The sequence below is a fragment of the Apium graveolens genome, chromosome 5 (assembly GCF_009905375.1).
Source record: "Apium graveolens cultivar Ventura chromosome 5, ASM990537v1, whole genome shotgun sequence".
NCBI lineage: Eukaryota > Viridiplantae > Streptophyta > Magnoliopsida > Apiales > Apiaceae > Apium > Apium graveolens.
Genome location: NC_133651.1, coordinates 42964555 through 42989488, shown reverse-complemented (window position 1 = coordinate 42989488; position 24934 = coordinate 42964555). Strand labels below are relative to the sequence as shown.

The 24934-nt window shown below is 33.9% G+C and overlaps 3 protein-coding genes across 5 annotated transcripts; 2 read left to right on the top strand and 1 right to left on the bottom strand.

Moving 5' to 3' along the window:
* The first annotated feature begins 905 nt into the window (after nucleotides 1-905).
* LOC141723918 (uncharacterized) lies at nucleotides 906-12811 on the top strand. 2 transcript variants are annotated; one of them, XM_074525869.1, is made up of 12 exons: nucleotides 906-1389; nucleotides 4990-5216; nucleotides 5908-5975; nucleotides 6768-6842; nucleotides 7071-7375; nucleotides 7466-7534; nucleotides 7614-7696; nucleotides 9059-11263; nucleotides 11360-11437; nucleotides 11543-11654; nucleotides 12166-12216; nucleotides 12317-12811. In XM_074525869.1, the coding sequence occupies exons 1-12, from the start codon at nucleotides 1009-1011 to the stop codon at nucleotides 12365-12367; spliced, it is 3705 nt and encodes a 1234-aa protein (XP_074381970.1). In that variant the 5' UTR covers nucleotides 906-1008; the 3' UTR covers nucleotides 12368-12811. The 2 variants fall into 2 exon arrangements, with proteins under 2 accessions (XP_074381970.1, XP_074381969.1); XM_074525868.1 differs by having other exon boundaries at nucleotides 7029-7375.
* A 722-nt stretch (nucleotides 12812-13533) lies between these two features.
* LOC141723917 (calvin cycle protein CP12-3, chloroplastic) lies at nucleotides 13534-14229 on the top strand. Its single transcript, XM_074525867.1, has one exon. The coding sequence runs from the start codon at nucleotides 13667-13669 to the stop codon at nucleotides 14024-14026; it is 360 nt and encodes a 119-aa protein (XP_074381968.1). The 5' UTR covers nucleotides 13534-13666; the 3' UTR covers nucleotides 14027-14229.
* Nucleotides 14230-14360: 131 nt separating this feature from the next.
* LOC141723915 (uncharacterized) lies at nucleotides 14361-22134 on the bottom strand. Of its 2 annotated transcripts, XM_074525866.1 has the most exons (11): nucleotides 21977-22134; nucleotides 20530-20595; nucleotides 20346-20413; nucleotides 20197-20230; nucleotides 20022-20091; nucleotides 19682-19739; nucleotides 19138-19266; nucleotides 18165-18256; nucleotides 17657-17741; nucleotides 14738-14816; nucleotides 14361-14659 (listed from the first exon to the last, which is right to left on the bottom strand). In XM_074525866.1, the coding sequence occupies exons 1-11, from the start codon at nucleotides 21981-21983 to the stop codon at nucleotides 14580-14582; spliced, it is 768 nt and encodes a 255-aa protein (XP_074381967.1). In that variant the 5' UTR covers nucleotides 21984-22134; the 3' UTR covers nucleotides 14361-14579. The 2 variants fall into 2 exon arrangements, with proteins under 2 accessions (XP_074381967.1, XP_074381966.1); XM_074525865.1 differs by lacking the exon at nucleotides 17657-17741.
* Nucleotides 22135-24934: the final 2800 nt, after the last annotated feature.

Here is a 24934-nt window from a genome sequence, read left to right as displayed (position 1 = left end):
TTTTAATTAATATGTTAATGTTTATGAAGTGATATGGATTTATGTGAGGTTTGTGTTTTGATGAGCTGGAAGGCATCTCAGTTTTAGATTACCACCGAGTGATGTGCCCCCAATTTCCTTAATAATGCGTATAAAGTAACGAGGAGATCCGTGTTAATGAACTAGGAGAAAATCGCGTTTCAAACTAATTTTGTTTGAAGCAAAACAACTTAATTAGAAAAGCATGGATCAGGTGAAATCAGAAATAAGATTTACGTGGTATTTATCCTGTTTAGTTCATACCTGTAACATAGTTAATTTTTTTCTTCTTTAAATACACATAATTATTTAAAAATTTCTTGACTCATGTTTAATAAAATTTTGTTAAAACAAAGAAATATTGGATATAAAAATTAACACAAAACTTTTCATCACTATTTTTAATGGAAAGTAATCGTATAAGTAACTAAATATTTGCTGAGATTTAGCGGTTTTTGTGATTTATAAGAAAAAGGTGATTTATAAGATAAAGTTACCATATATATAAAATTATATATTTATATGTATAGATGTATGTGTGTGTATAAGTGTTGTTTCGATTGAAACCGACTTGAATTAAGATCAAACTGAAAGTTTCAATTGAACCCGAGTTGAATTAAGATCAAACTGAAACTAACATACAATTTTTATACTTTTAAAATTTTGAATTTAAACTGTGAACTATATTTCGATTTAAATCGATCCGAATTTGTATCAGTTTATACGAATCATGCAGTTTAACCTAACAATAATGGCCTTAGATTATATGCCTTTGATTGTTATATTCTCATATTGAAAAAATGGAAAAAATGATATTTTTTATTGTTACCATGATTGAAAAAATAAAATTAAGAATACATACAAATACACACGTGTAAATAACATAAGGGAGAAACATAAAATCCCCAAATCACAAATCCCCGGTAGAAATAACAACGCCGGCAGTGGCATATCCGTCTTCAATTCCCTCTTCAATCGTAACCCTAACAAATGTTCGGAGCCTCCGGCAAGTCCGGTCGCGGCGGACGTGGCGGCGCCAGCTCCGGCGGCAAGCGTAAGCTCCACTCCAACTTCCATTCTGCCTCTCTCAATCGCCCTTCCGGTCGCCGTCCCTCCACCGCCGCCACCGCCGCCGGCTCTTCCGCTCCTCGGAACAACTGTAAGACCACCACTACTCCGCCTAGTCCGGCGGCATCAGCTCCTTCGGCTGCGGTGGAGGAAAGTTTCAGTCTTGAAACTGGGAATCCTCTGGATTTCGCTATGATTATTCGGCTTACGCCTGACCTTGTTGACGAGATCAAGCGTGTCGAGGCACAAGGGGGTTCGGCTAGGATCAAGTTTGATGCCAATGCCAAGAATACTTCCGGGAATGTGAGTTAAAGTTTTTGACTTTAGTGGTTTTCTTTAAATTTTTATGGTATGTTGTTTTGTTGTGCAAGTAAAATTGGAACTGAAATTCGGGTTTGATTTGTGGTAAGTTATTTGATTCCGGTGTTTGTGGATTAGTTTGCAGGTTCATTGGTTGTGGACTTATAGTTTGAGTGGCGGATAATGAAATTTATAAATGGTTTGTAACCGATTAATAATCAATAGATTGGGAGCGCACATATAATCTTTTTGTTGAGTCTAAAATGCTAGGTAATACACTTGTCTATCGCAAATTAACAAAATGACACACAAGTGAAAATAGAAAAGTATAACAATCTCTTTGACAATTTTGCAAACAAGTTGTAAACTCTAGTGAACTCTTATTCTTTTTCCATTAACGAGAGCAATGAATGAGATGACTTTAAAATACAAGATGTACTTGAAGAATAGAAATGGAGCTTGTTACGCAATAGTTGGAGAATAGAGATGGAGACACAAGCCTAATATGTAAAAAGATAACAATACTTTTCCTAAAAAATAATGGTGGGTCACATGACATACCATGCATTACACTGCATCCGCCACTGTATGGTATGCTTGTGTTTACTGTTTGAAGATCATTCAGTAATACATCAATCGCATTGTGTAGAGTTGATTAGGCAATCACATCGTAAGTTACGGTCATTTCATGTCTAGTTATACCAGGTTTAGTCTAATTTATGTTAAATAGTGTTCTTTCACATCAAAAGGAAACCTTTTTAAGTTAGAACTAACTATAGTTTACAATGTTAACTGATTCCCAATGCACAAATGTACGTGTTTGTATATTAAAGTAGCTATTGGGTTTCCTTGGAATTTAAGTAACTGATATAGTGAAGAAAGGAGAGAAGGTTTTTGGCGCCGATACACTATTGTTCTTATTCATAATAGCTTCCATGACTAACTATGGATTCAATTAGTGTGAATACTTAATAGCTATAGTTAATAAATTCGGCCTAACATTGACTTACCAGATCAGGGATGTCGCTATATTAGGGCAAATGGGAGTCACGGTCTCCACTAAAATATCCCTAATATTTATATTTATCTTAGAAGTCTGTATTATTTTTTTCATTTATGATTAGATGTATTTATTTTGCGGCCCTTAACCTTATCCATCATACTTACTAAATAAGTATATCATTTCGGTCATTTTATTCTTTACTTTTAATTCTTTATCAAACTACTCAAATAGACTCAAAATTATGAATCAATTGTAAAGAATTTGTTGGTTTAAAAATGTTTAGAGAGCTGATATAGTTTACTTGTAAAATATATTCATTTTTTTTCTTTGTGTAGATAATTTTTTTCTTTAGTATAATTTGGTCCCTTGCAGAGCTATACAATACCTTCGTCCTTGTACCAGATTGTTATCATTAGGAGTCATAATGCTTGGGCAGATGAATATTTATTGGTCCACCCAACTCTTTTGCCAAATTTGTAGCAGAACATAGTGATAGTCTCTTTTTTTTTGGGGGGGGGGTACGAGTGGTTTCCTTGATCCTTATATGTAAAAAAGTTGTTGAATGTTGTCTGTGCATATATATATATATATGTATACATGTACTCTAGTTGATATTGCATCTCTTGTGTATACAAATGATCTATAGAATTGTAGCCTAGTGAATACAATTCACCCTGTGGGTGGCAAAATCCAACACGACCCAGTAACCTGACACAAACACAACCCTAGAAATAAGAATGTAGGAGGTTTTAGGGTCCCGGTTGGGGGGGGGTACGAGTGGTTTCCTTGATCCTTATATGTAAAAAAGTTGTTGAATGTTGTCTGTGCATATATATATATGTATATATGTACTCTAGTTGATATTGCATCTCTTGTGTATACAAATGATCCATAGAATTGTAGCCTAGTGAATACAATTCACCCTGGGGGTGGCAAAATCCAACACGACCCAGTAACCTGACACAAACACAACCCTAGAAATAAGAATGTAGGAGGTTTTAGGGTCCCGGTTGACCCAAAAAATCGGTTCATTTATGAATTTATCTATGATCCCCTGAAAGTTTAAATAAGTATAAAGGTATATATGGTGGCTGAAGTTTGAAGTTCAATGGGGAACTACCTAGTAACTTAAATCTTAAACTTATTTTATACGTTATCAAGGGTTGTGATCGAACCTAATATACACGTGAAAAGCAGCGGAAAGTAGTTATTTTATGTTGTTTGTTTATCATCATTCTATCCCATGAACAACAAAAGCTTAATACATATAAACTCGCATAATTTTTTTATATAATTACTTTTCCAGGATGTGTTCAAAATTTAAATATTTGAATATGTATTTGTTGATTTTGCGTTGCTTAAAGAATATATGTATATCACCTCAATTTTTTGTACAGAACGTTTACTAACTTTTCACTAGACACGTTCATGATTTTTCTTTTTTTACTGAACATGTACATGAACAATAGTTTTAGTAAATATAATATATAATTTATTCATAGACCAAATATTTAGATATTATAGATTTTTTTATTAAACATAATAGTAATTGTAAACATTTCATTTTCACTAAGCATGTGGATATAACTTTTTGTTGTATAGAACACAATATTTAGTTTCTTTTAAAAAAATTACATTTTTTAGGATTTTATATGTTTACAGAACAGATGTGATGTGAAATTTTATAGATTAATTTCTGTGTTCTAAAATTATTTAGCCTTACAAAACTCATGTTCAATTTTTTTTATTTGCAGAATATTTTTTTATTTACCTTATATTATATAATTCATTTACAGAACATTTATTACGAAATACAATTTCTTTTTTGTAAAATTTTATGAGTCATCATTATTAAATACATTTTGTATTTTATAGAATGAGTTACAATTTATGAAACCGTTTCGCAAATTGTGATACAGCTGTTTTATTTTGTATTCTTGTCATACACCGATAAGATCACGTGTTTTAGGTTTGCAGTTTTCTTATTTACTGAGACTCACTCTATATATGGTATTTGTTTATAAAGTTAAGTTAATTAAAATATACTAGCATACTACTACCCTTAATCAAAATCAAAGTGAAGTCCGGAAACCCTTTTGTGTTTTTTTATAATCTGATCTTGCCACAATACTAGATCTCTTTCACCTCATTAGAACTTCTCTTTCTAAATTTATTCCTTTCTCTTTTCTCACTAGATCGAAGCTTTTCCAGATCTCTGTAAGATTTCTCGTTATGAGCTCCGTCATGCATAACTTAGTCCCGCTCTCTGTCTCTTTAGATCTTTCACTTAAAATTTCATTGTGATTGTGTTCATAGCTTAATATGTTCTCCACACATACTCACACACATGCATATGGGTTACATATATCCACACAAAATTTTGACAAGAGTTTGAGGTTCGAGTCTTGGTGGAATCAAGACTCAAGTGCGTGCCTGAGTAATTACATTTCCTGTATTTTACATAACCAACCAAAAAAAATTGAACTATGGCCCAGTTTCCTTTTTTCCCTGGATTACTCATCTTTAGCAACCTCTTTTCACATGGTTTAGGTCTGTATGGTTTGGTCAGTACCAGCTTTAACATTGTAATTTTGTAACAGGTTATTGACGTGGGAGGTAAGGACTTCAGATTTACATGGTCGAGGGAGATGGGAGACCTTTGTGACATATATGAAGAACGCCAAAGTGGGGAAGATGGAAATGGTTTGCTTGTGGAATCTGGTTGTGCTTGGCGAAAGCTCAATGTACAGCGAGTCTTGGACGAGTCAACCAAAAACCATGTTAAGATGCGGTCAGAGGAAGCTGAGCGAAAGTCTAAATCTCGGCAGTAAGTTGTAAAGTTAAAGTATACAATGTTGTGATGTTAATACTTTGAAAGTTATTTTTATTTTGCTTCGGTCAACTATTTTGGTTCAAGTCTTTATTTTTGGTCTACCAATTTTAGACATATACTATTGTAGGTTCTTCAGTACTAGGTGTTGAGCTGAATGTCGCATAATCTGCAGTCTAGGATGTCTTTAGGTTTCATCTAAAAAGCATCATTTTGGGTTAATTTGGATTTAAGATATCAAGATTCGTTTACAAGTAGCTCCTCTTAGTGCTTAGTATGTCCAGAACTCTGACTGCTCTGTTGCATAACTTCATAATTAGAAATGAGCAAGACCATTTTTTGATATGTTGACCACAAGAGCTGTTGAATCTTGAATTGGCATCAATCGGGATTGTCGCTTGTATATATACGAGTAAACCTGTTTATTAGCTTTTTGAAGGCAGGAATTTCACTAGAGCAGTCCTTTTCAGACAGTTGAGTAATGGGTGCGCTTATATGTATTAAGGAACATATAATTAGAAGATTCTCCTGCTTGCCTGGTTACTGTTGTACTCCTACATCCAACAGTTCACATGATCATCACAGTGAAATTAAAAAATAAACTGCTGTTAATTTTTTTTATTGTTTTTTGGTGGTCATCTCTACTGTTTTTATGTTAAAAATAATTTCCTTCAATGCCTCTCAACAGAGCAATTATTCTGGATCATGGAAACCCATCGATGAAAAACCAAATGAAGGCGCTAGCTGCTGCTGAAGGTATGCCTTATGTCTTTCATATGTTGACAAGCTTTATTTTTCAAGCGGCTTACTCCTGACATTATGTTGTAATGATCCATAATTGGACGAATGGGCAAAGGAGGCGGATCTTTAAACTCCACCACTTTTCTTTTGCTAAAGACCATAAGTAGAAGTGTAAATCCTTTCCCACTTTTCAGAACAAAAAATTTCATGATTTTTACAGTTGATTTGGACCACATGTGGTAACTACTATTTAAAAAAAAGTGATAAAGCATGCATGACTTGTACTCGTGAACGAAAAAAATAGCGACCAAGAGCATGTTTGGTTAAGCTTAGGTGAAAGTACTTTGTAGAAGTAATCTAACATTAAACTTTGGTAGTTTGTTTTTCAGATAGACTAAAATGAAATTATTTACCTATTTGATAAAATGTGCTTTTGAGTTAATAAACATTTACGCAATAAAAGTACAAAAAAAATGATGAACGTAATTAGATATTAGTGAATGAGTATTTATAATTCCGCAGAAAACGGAGAGATGTAGAATGGTGTATATGTAATTGAAATAGTTTGACCAAATAGCTTAGAAGGCAGAAAAAAGTAAGTATAAGTTGGGGGAGGAAGCATGCTCGAACTGAACCAGGTCTGGTCAAAGTCAAAATTTTCTTTGTTAACTTTAGTATAGTGATCTCCCTTGTGTGTGTGTCATTTTATGATCCGAGTTTATAATGTATGAAAAAATACTTTACACAATCATCTTTTTGCATTGCAAGTGCATATGGGACGTTTACATTATTTAATTTTTGCTGCAGCTAATTCTTGGAAAATGCCTTTTAAACAAAAAATAGAGCCTCCTTACAAAAAAAGAAAAGCTGAACCTCCTCCAGGTAATTGGCCGTGATCAAATTTATCAGATTGCTTTTATTTTTTATTTTCTTCTATATGTTTCTGCAAAATTTGTTCTGTTAATAAACCTCACTCAACTTTAGGTGTTGTTACTGAAGCAGGTTCAACAGGTTGAGAGGGCATTGATACTGATTTTTCATGCTATAATTCTGATTGTTTTTATGTAGGTCCACCTAAATCTGCTCACAAACATGGTCTCTCCTTGTCAGCTTCAAAAGGGAGGACCTCAGCTTCACCTCGACCATCTACGCCTGAGCGACCTCCTGCATCAGCATCCCCACTTGGACACAGCAGTCTTACAAAGGGACATGAAAGTGTAGAATATAATGTGGCCACTCAAGCAACTGGTAAAGAAAAAGCTTCCAGCTCTGAGAAAGGTACACCCAGCAGGGTTGCTACCACTGCATTACCAGATAAACCAGTTCGCAAGGGCAATTTGGGAGTCAAACCTACTGACTTGAGGAGTATGTTGATTTCTCTACTAACAGAGAATCCAAGGGGGATGAGCCTGAAGGTAAACAATTGCAGAAAGCAAAATAACAAAGTTGTTATTTGTTTTTCTAGAATCTCTATTTTTATTGTGTCATTGGTATAATGTATGTAGGCATTAGAGAAATCTGTGGGAGAATACTTCCCCAACTCTGGAAGACAAATTGAGCCCATTATCAGAAAAGTAAGCTATTCCGCATTCTCTAATTTTAGTTCTCTGTGCCAACCTTATTATATTTACATTTGTAATTTCTGGATCTCAGATTGCAACTTACCAAGCTCCCGGAAGATATATTTTGAAGTCAGAAGCAGAGCTTGAAAGCCTTAAAAAACCTGTGTCCAGAAGGTATCATCTAGTTCTAATCACCTTGCAGTGCCTTTTGAGCCATCCTACATTGCAAATCTTAGTAATTTTTTCCCACTTATATTTGCTTAATGATATCATTTTTGTTGATGCATGTTGCTTGTATTGAGTATAAGTAAATGTATTTATGGTTTGTATATGGGGTTCTATAAAAATTATTTAATCGTACATATCTAGGAAATTAGTTATCATATTTTAAGTGTTATGCCCTGATGTATATTTTTATTTGTTCTCTTTCTATCGTTTTACTAAAAAATTATTGATCTTCTAATGTTTAATTGCAAGGGTATCCGTCTTTATGCTATTATTGAACTGAGCTTTTCAAATTTGTTATAGAAAAAATGAGGGTAACCATTTAAGTGAAGAATCAAAGAGAACCAATTACACGTCTGTACTTTAACGTATATATATTTCCGGGATTGTTTATTTTTTGTAAACAATATTTAAATATTGATTATTTTGTTATTTTCAAATTGTTTATAGTGTTTGTTTTTTATTTTTTTAAAGTCGTTACCTGGTAGGATATATTTATTATGATTTTAGGATTCTTTAAAGTTATTCTATTAACATTTTATATAAAATCTAGATTCTTTAAAGTATTTTTCACATATTATAATCGTGATTGCTTTTTTAAGTCTTTGTTAAAGAATATAGTATAATTTTATGATTCTTTAAAAATGACTTTATCGAATTTGTTTTAATTTTGAGATTTATTTAATTGTTCTTTATAGTATTTTGCTATATAAACCTAAATATATGCATGCATGTTAATAAATGATGTATGTATTCTAATAAATATTTTTCCTAAATTATATTTTCATATCTACTTTAATGGAATGTTCCATATCTTAAAAAATTTAATAGAGTTAAACTATAAATGATTGTCGTGTTCTAACAAATATTGTAATACAGATCATGAAATATATTTATAGATTATTTATAGGGTCCAATATTTAAAGTATTTTTGCTACAGAAATGTTAAAACAGTCTAAATCGTTGCATTTAATCATGATTAATATATAAAATGATATAGAGAATGTTTAGAAACAATATATGTGGAATTTGAACAGAAGATATAAGTTGTAACAACTTTGGTGATAGTAAAATAGTGTAAGCAATTTTTGTTAGAAAGCTTTTGTTGTTGTGTTGTAGAGTAATAGAATTATGATAAGTTGGTTTTCTGTGATTGCATTTCTACTTAATCTTATTAATTGACCTATCAACTTTATGACGCTCAGTATGTTATAGTGGTGGATCATGTTCAACTTCATATTTTAAGGATCAAAATGTTGTCACTTTTTGTTGATGGCCAATTACAAGATATACATCTCTTTACCTTTTCAGTTCACCTGAAATCAATCAACCACCACCTGTCTTTGGTAACGACCGTGGTGATGCATGTGATCCTAGCAACAGTGCTTCTCCGAAATCCCATGCACAAACTGAGGAACCTGTAAATCTGAATTCTGAGCCTGGGGAAGTAGTGACAGTTTCTGAAAAAAATGATATTCCACCTCAGTCACCTGATCATTACGCAGAGGAAAAAGTTCCTGAAAATAGTGAAGGGCTGGTAGCTACATCTAGTGACAGCGGAAGTGATAGTGACAGTGAAAGTGATAGCAGTGATAGTGAAAGTGACAGTGGAAGCCACAGCAGAGGCAGAAGTAAGAGTAGAAGTCCTATTGGAAGTGCGAGCGGGAGTAGCAGTGATAGTGAGAGTGACGCCTCTTCCAACAGTAAGGAGGGATCTGATGTGGAAGTGGATATCATGACCAGTGATGATGACAAAGAACCAAAGGATAAATTGCAAGCTCCCGGACCTGAATTACCTACATCGCCGATTCCATGGAGAGCGGATGGTTTACTGGGGCAGAACATGCCCGATGAAATGGAAGATTTCCATGCTTCCGAAGTAGTCGAGATTATGGAAAACTCACCTGCCTATGCTCATAAATCTGAAATAGATCCCTCTAATGGATCACTTCCCAGTAAAGAAGGTGAAAAGCATGAACCAACGATCAAAGCTTCTTCTGGCAATTCCTCTGTGCTTCCCGAAAGCCGAGTATATACAGAAAACTTGCACAGAGGAAGGGACAAGACAGCGAGAGATGGTTTCAGACATGAACAATCTGATAGATATCAAAGAAAATCAGAAGGAAAATCGAAAAGACGTTCTGACGGGAAGCGCAGTGATAATTATGCTGCGCACTCTGAGAAAGTAAAAGCTGGAAGTGTGACTGAAGCACCAATGTCCGAGGACACCAACTTTCTTTTCTCCAGAAGTCCCGGAAAGTGTTCTCCTGACAGGCCTATTGACGGTCCTTACAAAGCCCTGCATACTCATATTATACCCAAAGCTGCGAAGGACAGAGCTGATTTTGGTGTACATAGAACTTACAACCAATCAAACCCTGGTAAAACTATTTCTGATTCCCAGCTGTCTGGTCCAAGGCCTGTCGATACTAGTGGACGGACAAAGGGTTCTTCGGCAAATGATAGACCGGGTGTATATGCCGAGAACCTGGGCAGCAATGCAAAGTCTACTGAAAGGAGCCTTCAGATGCCTGCTGGCTTACCCGTGCACAAAGAAAAAGTTAATCGAGATATACAAATTGAAGATGGTTATAACAATGAAAAAAGGCCACCAAAAAAACCTAGAGAAGGTGCTGTAGACAAAAACTTAACACCTACCGACTCCAATATTAGGAAACGAGGTGAATTTTCTGGAAAGATGAAGGAGGTTGGATCACTTCCAAACTCACATGTGGCGTATCCATCAAATGGTGGCAACAGATCTGACATGGACAGATCACCTATTATAAATGAGCGAGGTCCAATTCTTAGACGGGAGCCCTCAGAGTTGGAGCTGGGCGAACTTCGCGATCCCTTGCCTGAAGAGACACCTGGAGTTGCGAAACAATTTGATCGAAAAGGTTCTTTCAAACAGTCAGAGAATAAACTTACCTCTTTTGATTACTGGAATCCTGATGTAAGTAAAGGAAAACCTGCTGGAAGAACAGGTTTAGATCCAATGAAGCCTTTGCCACCCAATTCAGATATTGGAGCCGTTGGTAATCTTAAGGGATCATCTAAGAAGAGGAGCCCCGGATATTACGAAGATTCCACAAAACCTCAGCACAAGGTTGGGCAGTCTCACCCTCCCCAGCTGCCAAGAGGTAATCAAGTTGAAGTGGGGTCTCAACTGACTGGCCTAGCAGATGTTAAAACTGAAAGTAAATGGAATGAACCCGTAGCATTTCAGGGGATCGCTCCAGAAGGGTTTGGAGACACTCAAAGAAAAGTTCCTGTAGTTACCGAACAACCACATGATGCTGTGCACGGAAAGCCACATTCCGCCAAAGGAAGTAAAAGGAGAAAAACTGATTTATCTGCTGACATGAGTGAAAAATGTAAGGATCCTTGGTTGGTTGATGGTCATGCTGGTGAGAAACAGAAGAGAAACTCCTTTTCCAACGACAACAAGTTTGCATATTCCAAGTACGAGAAGGATGAACCGGAGCTCAAGGGTCCAATTAAAGATCATTCACAGTATGTATTATATACACATCTTCTAAGTGCTTGACTTGTACAATCATATATGCTTGTGTGTTAATTTTTATGTATATATTTTTAATGCGTTTATAGGTATAAGGAATACGTGCAAGAGTATGAAGAGAAACATGTTTCTTACCTCTCTATAAACAAAATATTAGAGTCTGAAAGGTACTTTAAAATTTTTCATCTTTCTACTTTTGAAATTCTATGGGAACTTGCTTTATCCTTTGTTACTCTTTGTTACTAATGCAGTTAATTTTAATAATTGCTTAGGAATGAGTTTCTAAAATATGGGAGGGACCTTGAAGCTGCGAAGGGAAGGGATGTGACTAAATATAATAGCATCGCGGAGCAAATAAAGAAATCTTATAGCCAGTGTGGAGCGGTACATTCTTTTTCTTGTCACGTGTCTTTGTATATGGGTGACTTATGTGCTACTGTAGATTTAGATAACATGAAAACTATTTCTTTGTTCTTCCCATCATTCTCTCAAGTCTTTGTGCTTGACTTGCATGATGCTTTGAATATTGATGGTTAACTAAAGAACATCTTTTGTGATAAAAGAAAAAACTTATCTTCATCCTTAAAACTTTCATACGAGAACAGGTGCTCCTTTAGAAAGTCAGTTTGCAAATTGATTGATTTGACATTCAAAAATGTGCCTAAAAATGTCCTTGACTGTCGCATGATTAATTTTCCGTTCACCAAACTGTGCTAAAGATATGTGAGATACCGTCACATTAGTGTAGAAAGTTTAGTTGGACCAAAGGTTTAGATGGATTAGTACCACAGCATTTCTATTTTCTGGCGATCTTTTTCATAAATACATGGATTATACTACAATGCAAATATATATTATAGTTTATCCATTCATGTTTGACTGCTTTCTTTTGCAGAGACACAAGCGACTTAAGAATGTATTTGTTGTGCTTCATAAAGAATTAGAGGTATTGTCCTGCACATTCAGAAATTTCTTATATGTTACCTCTGAATTAGAGTATATTACCTCTTATGCGGCTTTAACTGTTGAATTGTCTGTGTTTACAGAACTTGAAGGAGATGATTAAAGACTATGCTGCTTCATATACACAAGATTAATGCCATCTTGTAGTGTTACAAATTCGTGTTACAGGAACTCAGATTCTCCAGTTCGTGCACAGAGAGTCGCACCAGGAGGGTGGGTTGGGGTCGGGGGAGATTTGTAAGAGTGGAGTGTTTGGTGTAGCTTGCATGACATGACATAAACATGTCATGCATCAGTATATCGATATGGAATGTGTATATCGCATGTGTTGGAAAAGAAATGTGGTTAGAGAGATGGATCAGAATGTTTTGAAAAGTTCCATGCTTCACAAGTGCGGGCATGGTATAAGACAGTCAAAGTTTATCCGCTCAAATTCAAAAAATGCAGTTTTTGTAATTAGCCTGTAGAGATGTGGTGTATTGTACATAAGGTGTACTATACACTTTCATTTTTGTTCCTTTTTGGTAATTTTCTGTAACATTTTTATGGGATGAATCAACATGGCCTGTCTAGAATCAGATACCGTTCCTTTCAAACTAAATTTAGGTGAATTAACATGCCTAAAATTAAATGAAAGTGCGAATCAAGATGACACAATCAAGTAGAGATGCATTTTTTTTAATTATTTGCTGTTACATTACGTATGTTAATGCGCACCCATAGGTTAGGCTGAACTTGAAAAGCACAGTGACATAGACCAACCAACACTAATATTTATATGGAATATTTTACGAAAGCAAGACGTCATTATTACCAGCAGCTGCAGATGACAAAAACTCTATGGTCAAAATATTAAGCACGGATGAGTGACGAGACCTTCCGAATTCACATAAATTTTGGGCATAAATATGTCCACGAAAGTATTCTTTGGCAGAAAGATGGTTACACGTCTTGGTCCATTATCCATATTTTATGAAATAAATGTTTTTTTGCTAGAATCTACAAAACGGTTCCTAAAATAATTTTTGAATACTTAATTGTCGTTATTTTATTAACTATCTTACATGAAATGAGATAGGACCCCAAAAATATGGGTCCATTATCCATGTCGTATAGTGTAAACACGTTTTTGCTAGAATGTGCAAAACGATTCCTAAAATTATTTTCGCATACTTAATTATCATTATTTAATTAATTATTTTATATAAAATGAGGCGGGCCCCCAAAAAATACAGGTCCCAATAAAAATACAATTTTGAGATTACTTTGAATACGTAGCTGGTATATAATTGTACAAACATTATAAACGTTCATCCCACAAAAAGGGGGCAGTTAGTTACGCAACCGCGCGAAGCCTTGTGGTCTCTTCTAAACTCAAATCTAAAATAACATTATCCTCATCCCATCTCATCCCGCTATCAAACCTAATCGCGATGGCCACAACTACCTTTACAACACAACCTCCGACAATCTCTTCGACGAGACTCTCTCTCCGGCGAGTACCGGTATCGAAAACCGTGACGATGATGATAGGAAAAGGAGGTGCGAAATACAAAGGAACGAAGATGAGAGCGAAGAAGCTAACGGATATGATCGAGGCGAAAGTAATTGAAGCTAAGCAAGTGTGTGAAGGTGATAAAAGATCGGATGAGTGTAAAGTTGCGTGGGATCAAGTTGAGGAAGTGAGTCAAGCGATGGCGGATCTTCGTCAGAAGCTTGCTAAATGTCAAGATCCGCTCGAGTTTTTTTGTTCGGAGAATCCGAATTTTGATGAATGTGTTGTTGATTATTAGGGCCGGTTTGGCACCCACTTATAAATTATAAATTATAAGTTAAGATACTTCGAATGACAGTAAGTAATTGTGATCGTTAGGATTTGATTTAAGTGATGAATTATGTAGCAATTAAGAAATGGTGAATGTGACTGTTGATTATCTAAATTATTATGTAATTGAAGAATTTTATTTATTTATCGAAGCCAAAAATATTTCCGTAAGTCGAGAAATTATATTCACTATACCGTCTGTTTCCAGAGAGAAAATATTCGTTGAAGTTCAAATGCAGGTTTGTAAAACTTTCACTCGACTCTGCGGGCACACGAGGTGATGATTGTATTACATCAAAGCGTTATAAAGGTGCACTAAAAATCATTTCACTTCTCATTAGGTTTCACATAATAATACATTCTTCTTCTGGGTCCAAAATTTGCGAAAGTAAGATCCTTAAGGATAATACTTGAAAAGTACGTCACGGTAATAAAACAACAGTTCTGGTGTCCCGCATTTGTATCGGATGAACTCAGTTTTGTGTTTAGAACTGTATTGTCTTGGCTGTTTACACAAGCTTCTAATTAGCTCGCCTTGAAGAATGGGTGGACGAGTCTGATTTTTCAGCCAGATAGTGCTCAAGCATATCTTCTTCATCATCTGCAGAAAGACCACAATCTTATCAAAATATTATAATAGACACAAGGAAGAAACAAAATTACTGTAAACGGTAATTACCTTCAAAGTCTTCATCATCAAAGTCAATGTCGTCATCATCTTCTTCCTCGGAATCTTCAGTAATTGCTGCTGCACCTTTCTGCAGATCAAAGGTAGCAATATTGAAATCAGGGTAAGTGCAATTATGCTAGGAGGTTAAATTTGTTTAGTAGAACTTCTCATCCGCCACAATTCCAGATAGATTATATACATCAAATACTGGCCCCATTCTGAGTGTAACGGGATAAAGCTTCATAGCACGTGATAAAGAATAGCAGGGAAATCATGGTCATTTGGCATATAGGAGGATGCAGCTGTTTAGTGCTCTCTAGCTATATTAGATCTACATCATATTACACATCTAGAATGGTCAGACTAGATAGAAATCTTGCTTCTCAATAATTCAATCTAAATTACTTGGAAGATTCAATTAAGTGATTACTACTTGATCATTTTATAACTAAATAAATTTAACAAATCCACTGTCCAACATGTTTTATTATAAATGTTAGATTTATCTTCATTAATCCTGATAAGTTTGTAGGATAGAATCCACTCTATAGCAAGGTCCTGGAAATTTGGACAATTACTTGATAAAATTTGAATCATGTCAATAGATGGCCTTCTATAAATTTTACTAATTGATTGATTGCACATATAATCTGACTCGATGACGAAATTTTTGACAGCTACAGCTATTCTGCTCCACTTGTATACAAGTATAACTATGAACTGTTGGGGTTAAACCCAATAGGTAGTATAGTCTTGGTGATAGAAAACATAATTGAATAGGGTAATAATTGTATGGGTAGACAATTATTATCATAATTGAGTTGGGTAATAATTGTATGTGTTGACAATTATTATTATAATGGGAATAAGTAATAATTGTATGGGTAGACAATTATTATTGTAATCAGATTAGGTATGTCTTGTTGGCTAAGTTTGTAATGGCTATATATACATAGTCGTGTTATTGTTTTGATGTATGCTTGAGTATTGTTTGACTTAAGTATCGCTTGAGTGAATACCGTTTGGTGAGATTGATTGTATTATTGATAATTGTTTTGATTAATAATACAAGTTGGGACGTGTGTTTTTCCGCGTCATATATTGAGTGTGTGTTTTGTATTGTTTGTTTGGTTCTATACTTGTGTGTGTTCCCCCTAACAATTGGTATCAAGAGCCAAGGTTCATGACGGAGAAGATTGGGGGATTTGAAATTGAATTGTTTAATGAAAGAAACAATTTTACCTTGTGGCAAAGTACGGTAAAAGATCTGTTAATTCAACGAGGGTTATATGCGACTCTCGGAGGGAAGAAGCCTACTGAAGTTGATGATACAAAGTGGGAGACATGAAGTTACGTGCGGCATCAACGATCCGGTTGGCCCTTGCACCGGAAATCAAGTATGATGTTCTTAAAGAGGACAATCCCAAGAATTTGTGGGAGAAGTTAACGTAGACTTATCACTCAAAGTCTTTAGCCAACAAGCTATTTCTCAAGAAAGATTTGTTTGGGCTCAAGATGGAAGAAGACGGAGATTTAAGAAATCATCTGAATCGTTTTAATGGCTTAATCAACCAGCTAAATAATTTGGATGAAAAATTAAAGGATGAGGATAAAGCTGTTCTACTACTAGTGTCTCTAGCGAAGAAGTATAATACTGTGATGACTTCTTTATTGGTTGGGAAAACGAAGTTAGATTTGGATGAGACTATTGTTCTTCTGGAGGCCGAAAGATTGATGAAACAAGAATCGAGTGACACATCTGATGGAAGTGCATTTGTGGTACGTTCGCGTGACACGGAAAAGAAGTATGCTAAGAAACATAACCCTAATATCAGGTGTTTTTATTGTGAGGAATTGGGTCATATACAATTTATGTGTCCAAAGGCAAGAGAAGACTTGAGAGAGTTGAAGAAAAATCGAGGGGGTAGTGTTTCACTTGTAGAAGCTGATGAAGATGTTCTTTTGGTTCAAGAAGAGAAGGGATCAAAAGAAGAATGGGTGCTTGACTCGGGATGTTCTCATCACATATGTGGTAGGAGGGAGTGGTTCTCGTCCTATAAAAAGTGTGAGGGAAAGATTGTAACTTTACCGAACGGTAAAACGGTAAAGGTTGTTGGCATTGGTGAAGTAACAATGAAACGTCACAACGGTCGTGTTCAGAAGTTAACTCAAGTAAGATACATACCGGAGTTAAATCGAAATCTGATTTCGTTGGGTAAATTAGTTGATTTGGGATATACTGTTATGATGAAGAACAGTATGTTGAAAGTCACTAAAGGAGATTTAGAGATACTCAAAGGTCGAAAAGATAAGAGAAATCTTTTTGTACTAGGAGGGGTTATTGTTCGAGGGGAGGTATTGGGCGATCGACGTCGATGGCTTGATGGTGACCGTTAATTCGGTTGTGCATGAAATCATATTGGGTTGAAGGGGAGGATTGTTGGGGTTAAACCCAATAGGTAGTATGGTCTTGGTGATAGAAAACATAATTGAATTGGGTAATAATTGTATGGGTAGACAATTATTATCATAATTGAGTTGGGTAATAATTGTATGTGTTGACAATTATTATTATAATGGGAATGGGTAATAATTGTATGGGTAGACAATTATTATTGTAATCAGATTAGGTATGTCTTGTTGGCTAAGTTTGTGATGGCTATATATACATAGTCATGTTATTGTTTTGATGTATGCTTGAGTATTGTTTGACTTAAGTATCACTTGAGTGAATATCGTTTGATGAGATTGATTGTATTATTGATAATTGTTTTGATTAATAATACAAGTTGGGACGTGGGTTTTTCCGCGTCATATATTGAGTGTGTGTTTTGTATTGTTTGTTTGGTTCTATACTTGTGTGTGTTCCCCCTAACATGAACCAGGGTTGCAATAATTCCTCACTATAAAATTAAAGATTGTACATACCATAGCAGCTCTTCCACTTTCAAACCACTGTCTACCAGTTAGTTTCTTTTCCTTAGTTGCTGTTAGTGCTATCTCGGGCATTAATCTGGCATCAAATAAAAAGTAATCTATTTTAATCAATAGCATTTAATTTGTATCACATAACCGTGTATTTAAAGGTTGTAATGTCAACCTGATCCATAACATAAGCCCAAGGGGCATCTATAGAAAATCATGGGAATATCAATATAACTTTGCAAGGTAAACTTGAATATCTAAATTTGTACAGACATAAATTGTAGTTCATAAATTGTAGTTCGTTTCATGACCATGAGTGTGTGAGGCCCCTTACAGCACAATATGTGTTTAGAGAACTATGCATTTGTCGGTTCAGCAACATTGACCTTTGAAATTCTAATTCAGAGGTTTTGCGAAGAGGACCGGGGAATATGGAAATTTCACCTTGCTCTGGGATACATGCCTAAAAAGGTAAGTGAGAAGAACAAAGTTAATTGCACCAACAACTTACTTGGCCCTTTCCAAGGCTAATTCTGCTTCAAATCTTTCTCTCCACGCCAAGAATGTATCAACAGTGACCGGTTCTCCATGTGGCACAATTATCTGAAGTGAAAAACAGTCCATCGTCATAATGAGATAACTGATACGAAAGTACATGCAATTGTAAGATGAAATTAATAATGTTATATGAGATATATATATATATATATATATATATATAGGGTTGCGCTCAAGAGAGAACCAATTCTTAAAATAGAACCTTAGAACCATTACAATATATGGCAAATTCTGGTGCTGACCCCTAAATTTTAAATAGACTATCATAATCTAAACCTATATACAGTTTTTTTGCATCGTTGTGTATGCTTAAAAAATGTTTTCAAAATATAATTGTGCAATTCTGCTGCAGAACCCTAACAAATAAGGCAAAGTTCTACAGTTAAGATGTATAGGTTCTATGAGTTCTTTATCTAAGGGTTCTACGAGGAACATGACACTATATATATATATTGTATATATTTCTAACATTAATATATCGTCCTAACATTCGTTCGTTTGTATATAAGAAAAAGCACTAGACTGCCTCTTTGGCTCTTTACCATCTCCGAATGCATGTTGGTCTTCAGGAAAATAAAAAAATACTCTCAAGCTTATACCTCAAAAGGGCGTGCTTCTTTTTCCTATCTTATCCTGTTTTGTTTCTCACTAATTTCCATAAACAAAAGACTATGCTCCCAAGGAAACTCTTTTTGCCTTTCTTAACAAGAAGTCGGATGCTTTCATAATACAAGCCAAAATGTATGTTCTTATTCTCAATTAATTTTGTTTTCTATATGAGTACCATCTCACCAAGCCACATTAATTTATTTTTAATTTTTTGAATTCAAACTGAAGGAAGAAAAAGCACACCGGGCATGGCAACTTTAGTCTCTTACACATCCTAAAGTTAAAACCCTATTAAAGTCAGGGGTATAAAAACATACTTCATCTTTTGCACGCTCTTCTGCTTCAGCAACTGCATCATTGTCATCTTGTGCAAACCTTTCAGCAAGCCACTCCTTGGCTGTTGAAAAAAGTGTATAGACCATAGCCATACCAAGATTCTCTGAAGCCTGAAATTCAAGAGAACTGATTACTAGTTGCACAAAAGAGGGTTGCCCCATTAGGAAAAGAAAATACACTAGTTGTTTGAACACGAGAGATTGGAGTATTATTTCCGCTCTCTGTCTTTATTCTTTTCAGGATATCTAATACTTTACAATATTAATTCAACTATCACCTTGGGCCTACTATCCAATTGCTTGGTTTAGATTTGTTAATAATAATTTTGTGGACTAACCACCTGTAACTGACTCCTAATTGATATAGACTGTGTGATGAGGAACCATCACACATTTAGAATATAAGTTAACATGAAACTGTCGTTTTATGATCTAGATACTAGCAAAATAACTTCTGCAGGATGTCCTTCAGAAGCCCTACTTATAAAAACAACAAGCAATGCTAAAAGAGCTTGTAGGAATATACCTCTTGTTCAAGCCTGTCTCTCAAACTTTTAAGATCACTTGTTTGAATGCCTTTCAAACTGCGCATGAACGGAAGGTAATAAACTACTTGCACGAATAGTGATGCTTATGCACTACTAAAAGATTTCTATACTATTGTGTATAATAATTAATAATGTGATGTGTAAAATCAGAAAATTCCAGTTGCACATATCAATATGAAGAATGTATACACAGCCATAAAAAGTACAACCACAATGAAGAAGAGTCACTTCTGGTAGTAATGATAGAGGAACAATAAAAAATGGGTCAAATTTGGAACTACCCGTTCAGAAGTCAGAAGTACAGAAGACACAGCATACCTAATAACATTCAAAAGTGGTGGTTCATCAGGATATCTCTCCGTGTGAGAGAAAATCAAACCCAGCTGAACTGCAAGCAAAAATTATTCTTAACAAGTACCAAACATCACCTCAACCAAGATTAAAAAAAAAACTAGGATACTACTAGGGTAATAAAAATTTTAAATTCCAAAACCTGGAGTAGTTATTGAATTGTCAAATTCATCATCCTGCAGGGTATAACAGAGACAGAAACTCATTTCCCCGAAAATATACAAATATTCTATGTAACATATATTCTATAGTCATAGGAGCAATTCACGTTACTTGAGTATATATACATACCTCTGGAGATAGTGTAATTTGGTAACAACGATTCGATGTGTTCAACCCACTTTCACTGGAATGAATCTCTGGAAATGAGTCAGACATGAACCGAAGCTTGTTAAATATTTTGAGAAAAGTAAAAACCAATAACAATTTCTTAACTGCTTAAATCGTATGTCTAATAACATGCACCCAGACAAACCTTTGAACTCATCCATAAGTATCGCTTCTAAAGCTTCAATTTCCATCTCCTGCTCCTGCAAATAATCTGTCCAGGGATCAGTTCACCTTCTTTCTGTTCCAAATGATGATATGGCAGAACCAAATAGACAAAATTGCCACAAGGCGTGCTTTATTCGGTTCTATATATGCATTACAAGCCCAAGTTAACTTGACCATTTCACCTCCTAGGGGATCTGACACTGTTTGGTTGGAAGGAATGGCATGAGGTGGGCAATTGAAAAATGAAAAAACAGAAATTTTGTGGATATTCATCATATATTTTTTATTTTTCAAATACGAAGGGCAAGGGGATGAGTGTCAAACCCGGGTTTGTTTTTTCATTCGCGATACAATTATACCATGATGTTGCACCCTGATGCACAACATTTATTCAAACTTTTTCGTTTCTTCCACATTTCCATCCCCACAAATTTAGCTAGAGCTGAATACCATTTACACATGTCCATAAATGTTCATTTACTCAGCCTACTAGTGTCTTGGAAAAACTTTATCATAGAAACTTACACTCTTTTATATTATTCACTTCAATTCGATCCTTTACTTTGGCCTTCAATGCTCCATTTGGTTGGAGTGAATAAGGTGTAAGTGATTAAATTTGTAAAGGATATAGAAAAAAATAGGCACTGGGTTGAAGGGAATGAGCTCTAATTCATATTTGTATAAAGGTATGGATAAGTAACTAAAATTGTGCATAAATAGAGCAAGCAACACACATTTTCAATTCCCCTCGTCCCATTTTATCTCTTCGAACCAAATTGAGTGCATTCGAACTAAACCTACAACTGTGGCTGCTTTAAACATTTCCAAAATATCCAAAATGAGTTCAAATAGATTCCATTCCATGCAAGTGAACACAACCTAATGTGCTATATAATTGGAGATAATAGAATGAGAGACTGACTAATGGAACAGAAAATTATCAACAAACTTAAAGGTGAACGAATTTAGTGAAAACAAAACGCAAAACTTATATCCATTAAACTGTTCTATTACTTTTAAAACTGAACAATATTAACATATATATCTTCGTAGAATACAGCAAAAAGTTCAATTGAAAAGCAGAACATAATCAAGGTATCCAAGCAACAGTTTATCTTTCACCTCCCTAAACCTCGATAACTTTTCAATTTTAACAAAAGAAAAAAGAATTAACAGCACGAACAATATACCAATCACATAAACATTCAATTAATAATCACCACTACAAAACCCTAGCCAAATTGATAAAGGTAACAACTTTATTAATATTCAAAGCTTAAACAAAAGAAAAAACAATTAAAACAGTGGAACATGAGTTAAATCTACTGAAACAACAACGCATATCAAAGAGATCAATATCATTAACAGGAATAAACTCAAAGTATTAGGTAATACGAGTATAAAAATCGAATCTTTAAAATAATCACCGGTCATGATTGTGTGAATTAAGTCGCTGGAGCTTATTTTCTTTTGAAATTACAGCGTCGGAAACCTAGTTATTTAGCTCCGGCGACACTGAATCTTTATCGCACTACTCTGTAATTTTGTGAGCAAACTATCCAGGCCACGAGTGCACTCTGTGCGACCTCTTTTTATGTTTTTTTTTTCTTCTAAATTAATGTGATTTTTGGCACAAATTAGTGTTGTAAAAAGCGAATTAAGCGGACGCATAAGCTCGGAATCGGAGGTCAAAATGCTTGGATTAGTGAAAAATCGGATATTTAAGCGTTTAATAAAATTTAAGCGGATTTAAGCGGCTCTAAGCGGAATTAAGCGGATTTTGACCGATTAAGCGGTTTTTGACCAATTAAAAGGGGAATTAAAAATAATTAGAAAAAAATAAATCTTTTTTTAAAAAAAGGTATAATATGATATTTTTAAATGTTACTTGTATTTTTTTAAGTTGATTATGACTTTGTGAATGATTATTTTTTTGATTTATTATAATACGTGAATGTTATCTCTTTATTCAAAAAAATATTCATTACTTTTAATATATACATATTTATTTATTTATTTATAATCCGATTAAGCGTCCGCTTTTAAAACCGCTTAAACGCCCGCTTTAGCGCTTAAGTGCTAGAAGGTGACCTGACCGCTTAGATCCGATTTGCGCTTTTTACAACATTTTAAACCGACTCTTCTATCTCTTCTATTCCGTGTTCTAAAAATTGATATTCGGTTCGACTTAGCGAAAACATGGAGTAACGAGTACTCGAGTACTCGAGCAATATTCGGAAACAGTATTCAGTAAAAAACTCGGATAATAGAATATTAATTTTTCATTTTAATATTTATTTAACTTAAAATATTATATAAATAAATGATATACAAGATAATTAATTATGTCTTCAAGTATCTCGAAATAGTACTCAACATAAAACTCAAAATTTTAAATGACTGGTAACTTTTATTTAGTATGAATTTAACTCATAATATTTTATAAATGATATGCAATATAATTAATTATTATTTTCTTATTTTGTCTAGCCTTTTACAATCATTTTAACATTAAAACTACTTCAAAGTTATATTTATTTGTTACAAACTCGTACCCACTTACGAGTTTTTTTTGGGAACATTATTCTTTTTTCAATTTTTTTCTTCTAAAACCGAGTTTTTTCTATTATATCTATTATAGGTGAACATGATTTTTCAATCTATTTAGTGGTGTATTCAATTCAAATTTTAACAATATGTTGATTATGAACATGATTTTTCATTCTATTTAGTGGTGTATTCAATTCAGATTTTAATAATATGTTGATTTTGAATGATTGTTGCTCATTTTAAATATACGTGCTCATTTGAGTAAAGTTTTCTACAAATCCATCAAAATCTCTTGGATTTTGCTAAGAATTCTGAAAGCATAAAATACAGTCGCAAATCCATCAAAATCTACAATTTTATAAAATACAAAAAAAATCATGGAATTTTGAATACCACCAGATTTTAATGGATTGTTTAAAATCCAAATTGAATACCACCAGATTTTAATGGACTTTTTAAATTATAAATTGAATAACCCCATATTTTAAAAGACGTTTTTCAATCCCTATTGAATAACATCAGATTTTAAAGAATTTTTAGAATCCAAATTGAATACCCTAGGATTTTCAAAATCCAAAAAAATCCTTTGAAATCCCAATTGAATACACAATTCTTAGTAAGTTACTATATACCCTTCTAACCATATTAGTGTTAAAAAATGCATGAATAATTTGTTATTTCACATCCACAACCACTATACCAACACAATATTTGATATAATTGTTAAAATCATTAATAACATGTCTTTTAAACATATTTCTTAATCACTAATATACCTTTGTTTACTAAACTACTTGGACACTTCTTTTTCTCTAAACTACTTATATATCGTTTTGATCATATTAACATATAAAATTGTCTTTCATTGGGATTAAACGGACCACAACATGAACAAACAGAAAAACTAGTAGAAAAATAATTATAATATAATAGATATAATAGATTTAAAAAATAAACAAAATTTTAGTAATATTATATATCACATTTAACTCTAAGTCATTTTTTCTTGACATGTAGCTATAACTCAAGGATGATTAAAACTTATTTAATCATGTACTTGCAGATAATAATATCCGAGATTTGAGTTAAATAAAAAAAATATTAAAAAATGTTGTATAACTATGTAGCTAAATAGAATCAAATTTGAGATTGGTACGAAGTCAAAGATGTGACAACCCGAGTAAATCCTGAGCTTTTTTCGAGAACCGTGTCAATCCCGATTCCAAATTCGAAATAAGATGAAAACTACTTTTATAAATGCAGCTAACTTGGGTAATCCACGAGTCTACCGCAGATCCCAAAAAATCATGATTTGTTGACAGACTTAATATATTACTTTGTTTTATTAAATGAACAGAAAGCCCTTTTTTTATCGACGTGTGACTGAGGTGTTACAAAGAAAGTGAAACTAATTAATACATCTTTTTTAATCATGTAGTTGCAAGAATTCGAACCTGCAAAACCAAATAAAATTAAACCAAATTTGGTCTTAAAAAATCATTAAAAGTGAAATTTGATTTTTACCAAAAGAGATATATTACGTTACTAGATTATATTACTACATATAAAATATTGTGGAGACTAAACAAATATTTCATATAATTAAAACATCATAGGACCGTAAATCTAATTGAACAGTTATCGATCTTTAAATAAATCAAGATAGGTATAGTAAATTGATATGAAAAGTTCATGTAGTTATAAATCTTATTTAATCATGTAATTGAGATAATCGAACCCGAGATCATGTACTTGCAAATTATAAAATTCGATATTTAGCTTAAATAAAAAATGTTAATGATAAATGTTATTTAAGTATGTAGCTAAAGAGATTC

Excerpts from the sequence above, each read along its gene's own strand:
- LOC141723917 (XM_074525867.1), top strand. The coding sequence starts at position 13,667 with ATGGCCACAACTACCTTTACAACACAACCTCCGACAATCTCTTCGACG.
- LOC141723918 (XM_074525868.1), top strand. The coding sequence starts at position 1,009 with ATGTTCGGAGCCTCCGGCAAGTCCGGTCGCGGCGGACGTGGCGGCGCC. Across the intron at positions 1,390-4,989 it reads CCAAGAATACTTCCGGGAAT|GTTATTGACGTGGGAGGTAA; the intron begins GTGAGTTAAAGT and ends ATTTTGTAACAG. Across the intron at positions 7,376-7,465 it reads CAAGGGGGATGAGCCTGAAG|GCATTAGAGAAATCTGTGGG; the intron begins GTAAACAATTGC and ends TAATGTATGTAG.
- LOC141723915 (XM_074525865.1), bottom strand. Across the intron at positions 20,414-20,529 it reads ACTTATGGATGAGTTCAAAG|AGATTCATTCCAGTGAAAGT; the intron begins GTTTGTCTGGGT and ends ACTCATTTCCAG. Across the intron at positions 20,231-20,345 it reads AAATTACACTATCTCCAGAG|GATGATGAATTTGACAATTC; the intron begins GTATGTATATAT and ends TATACCCTGCAG.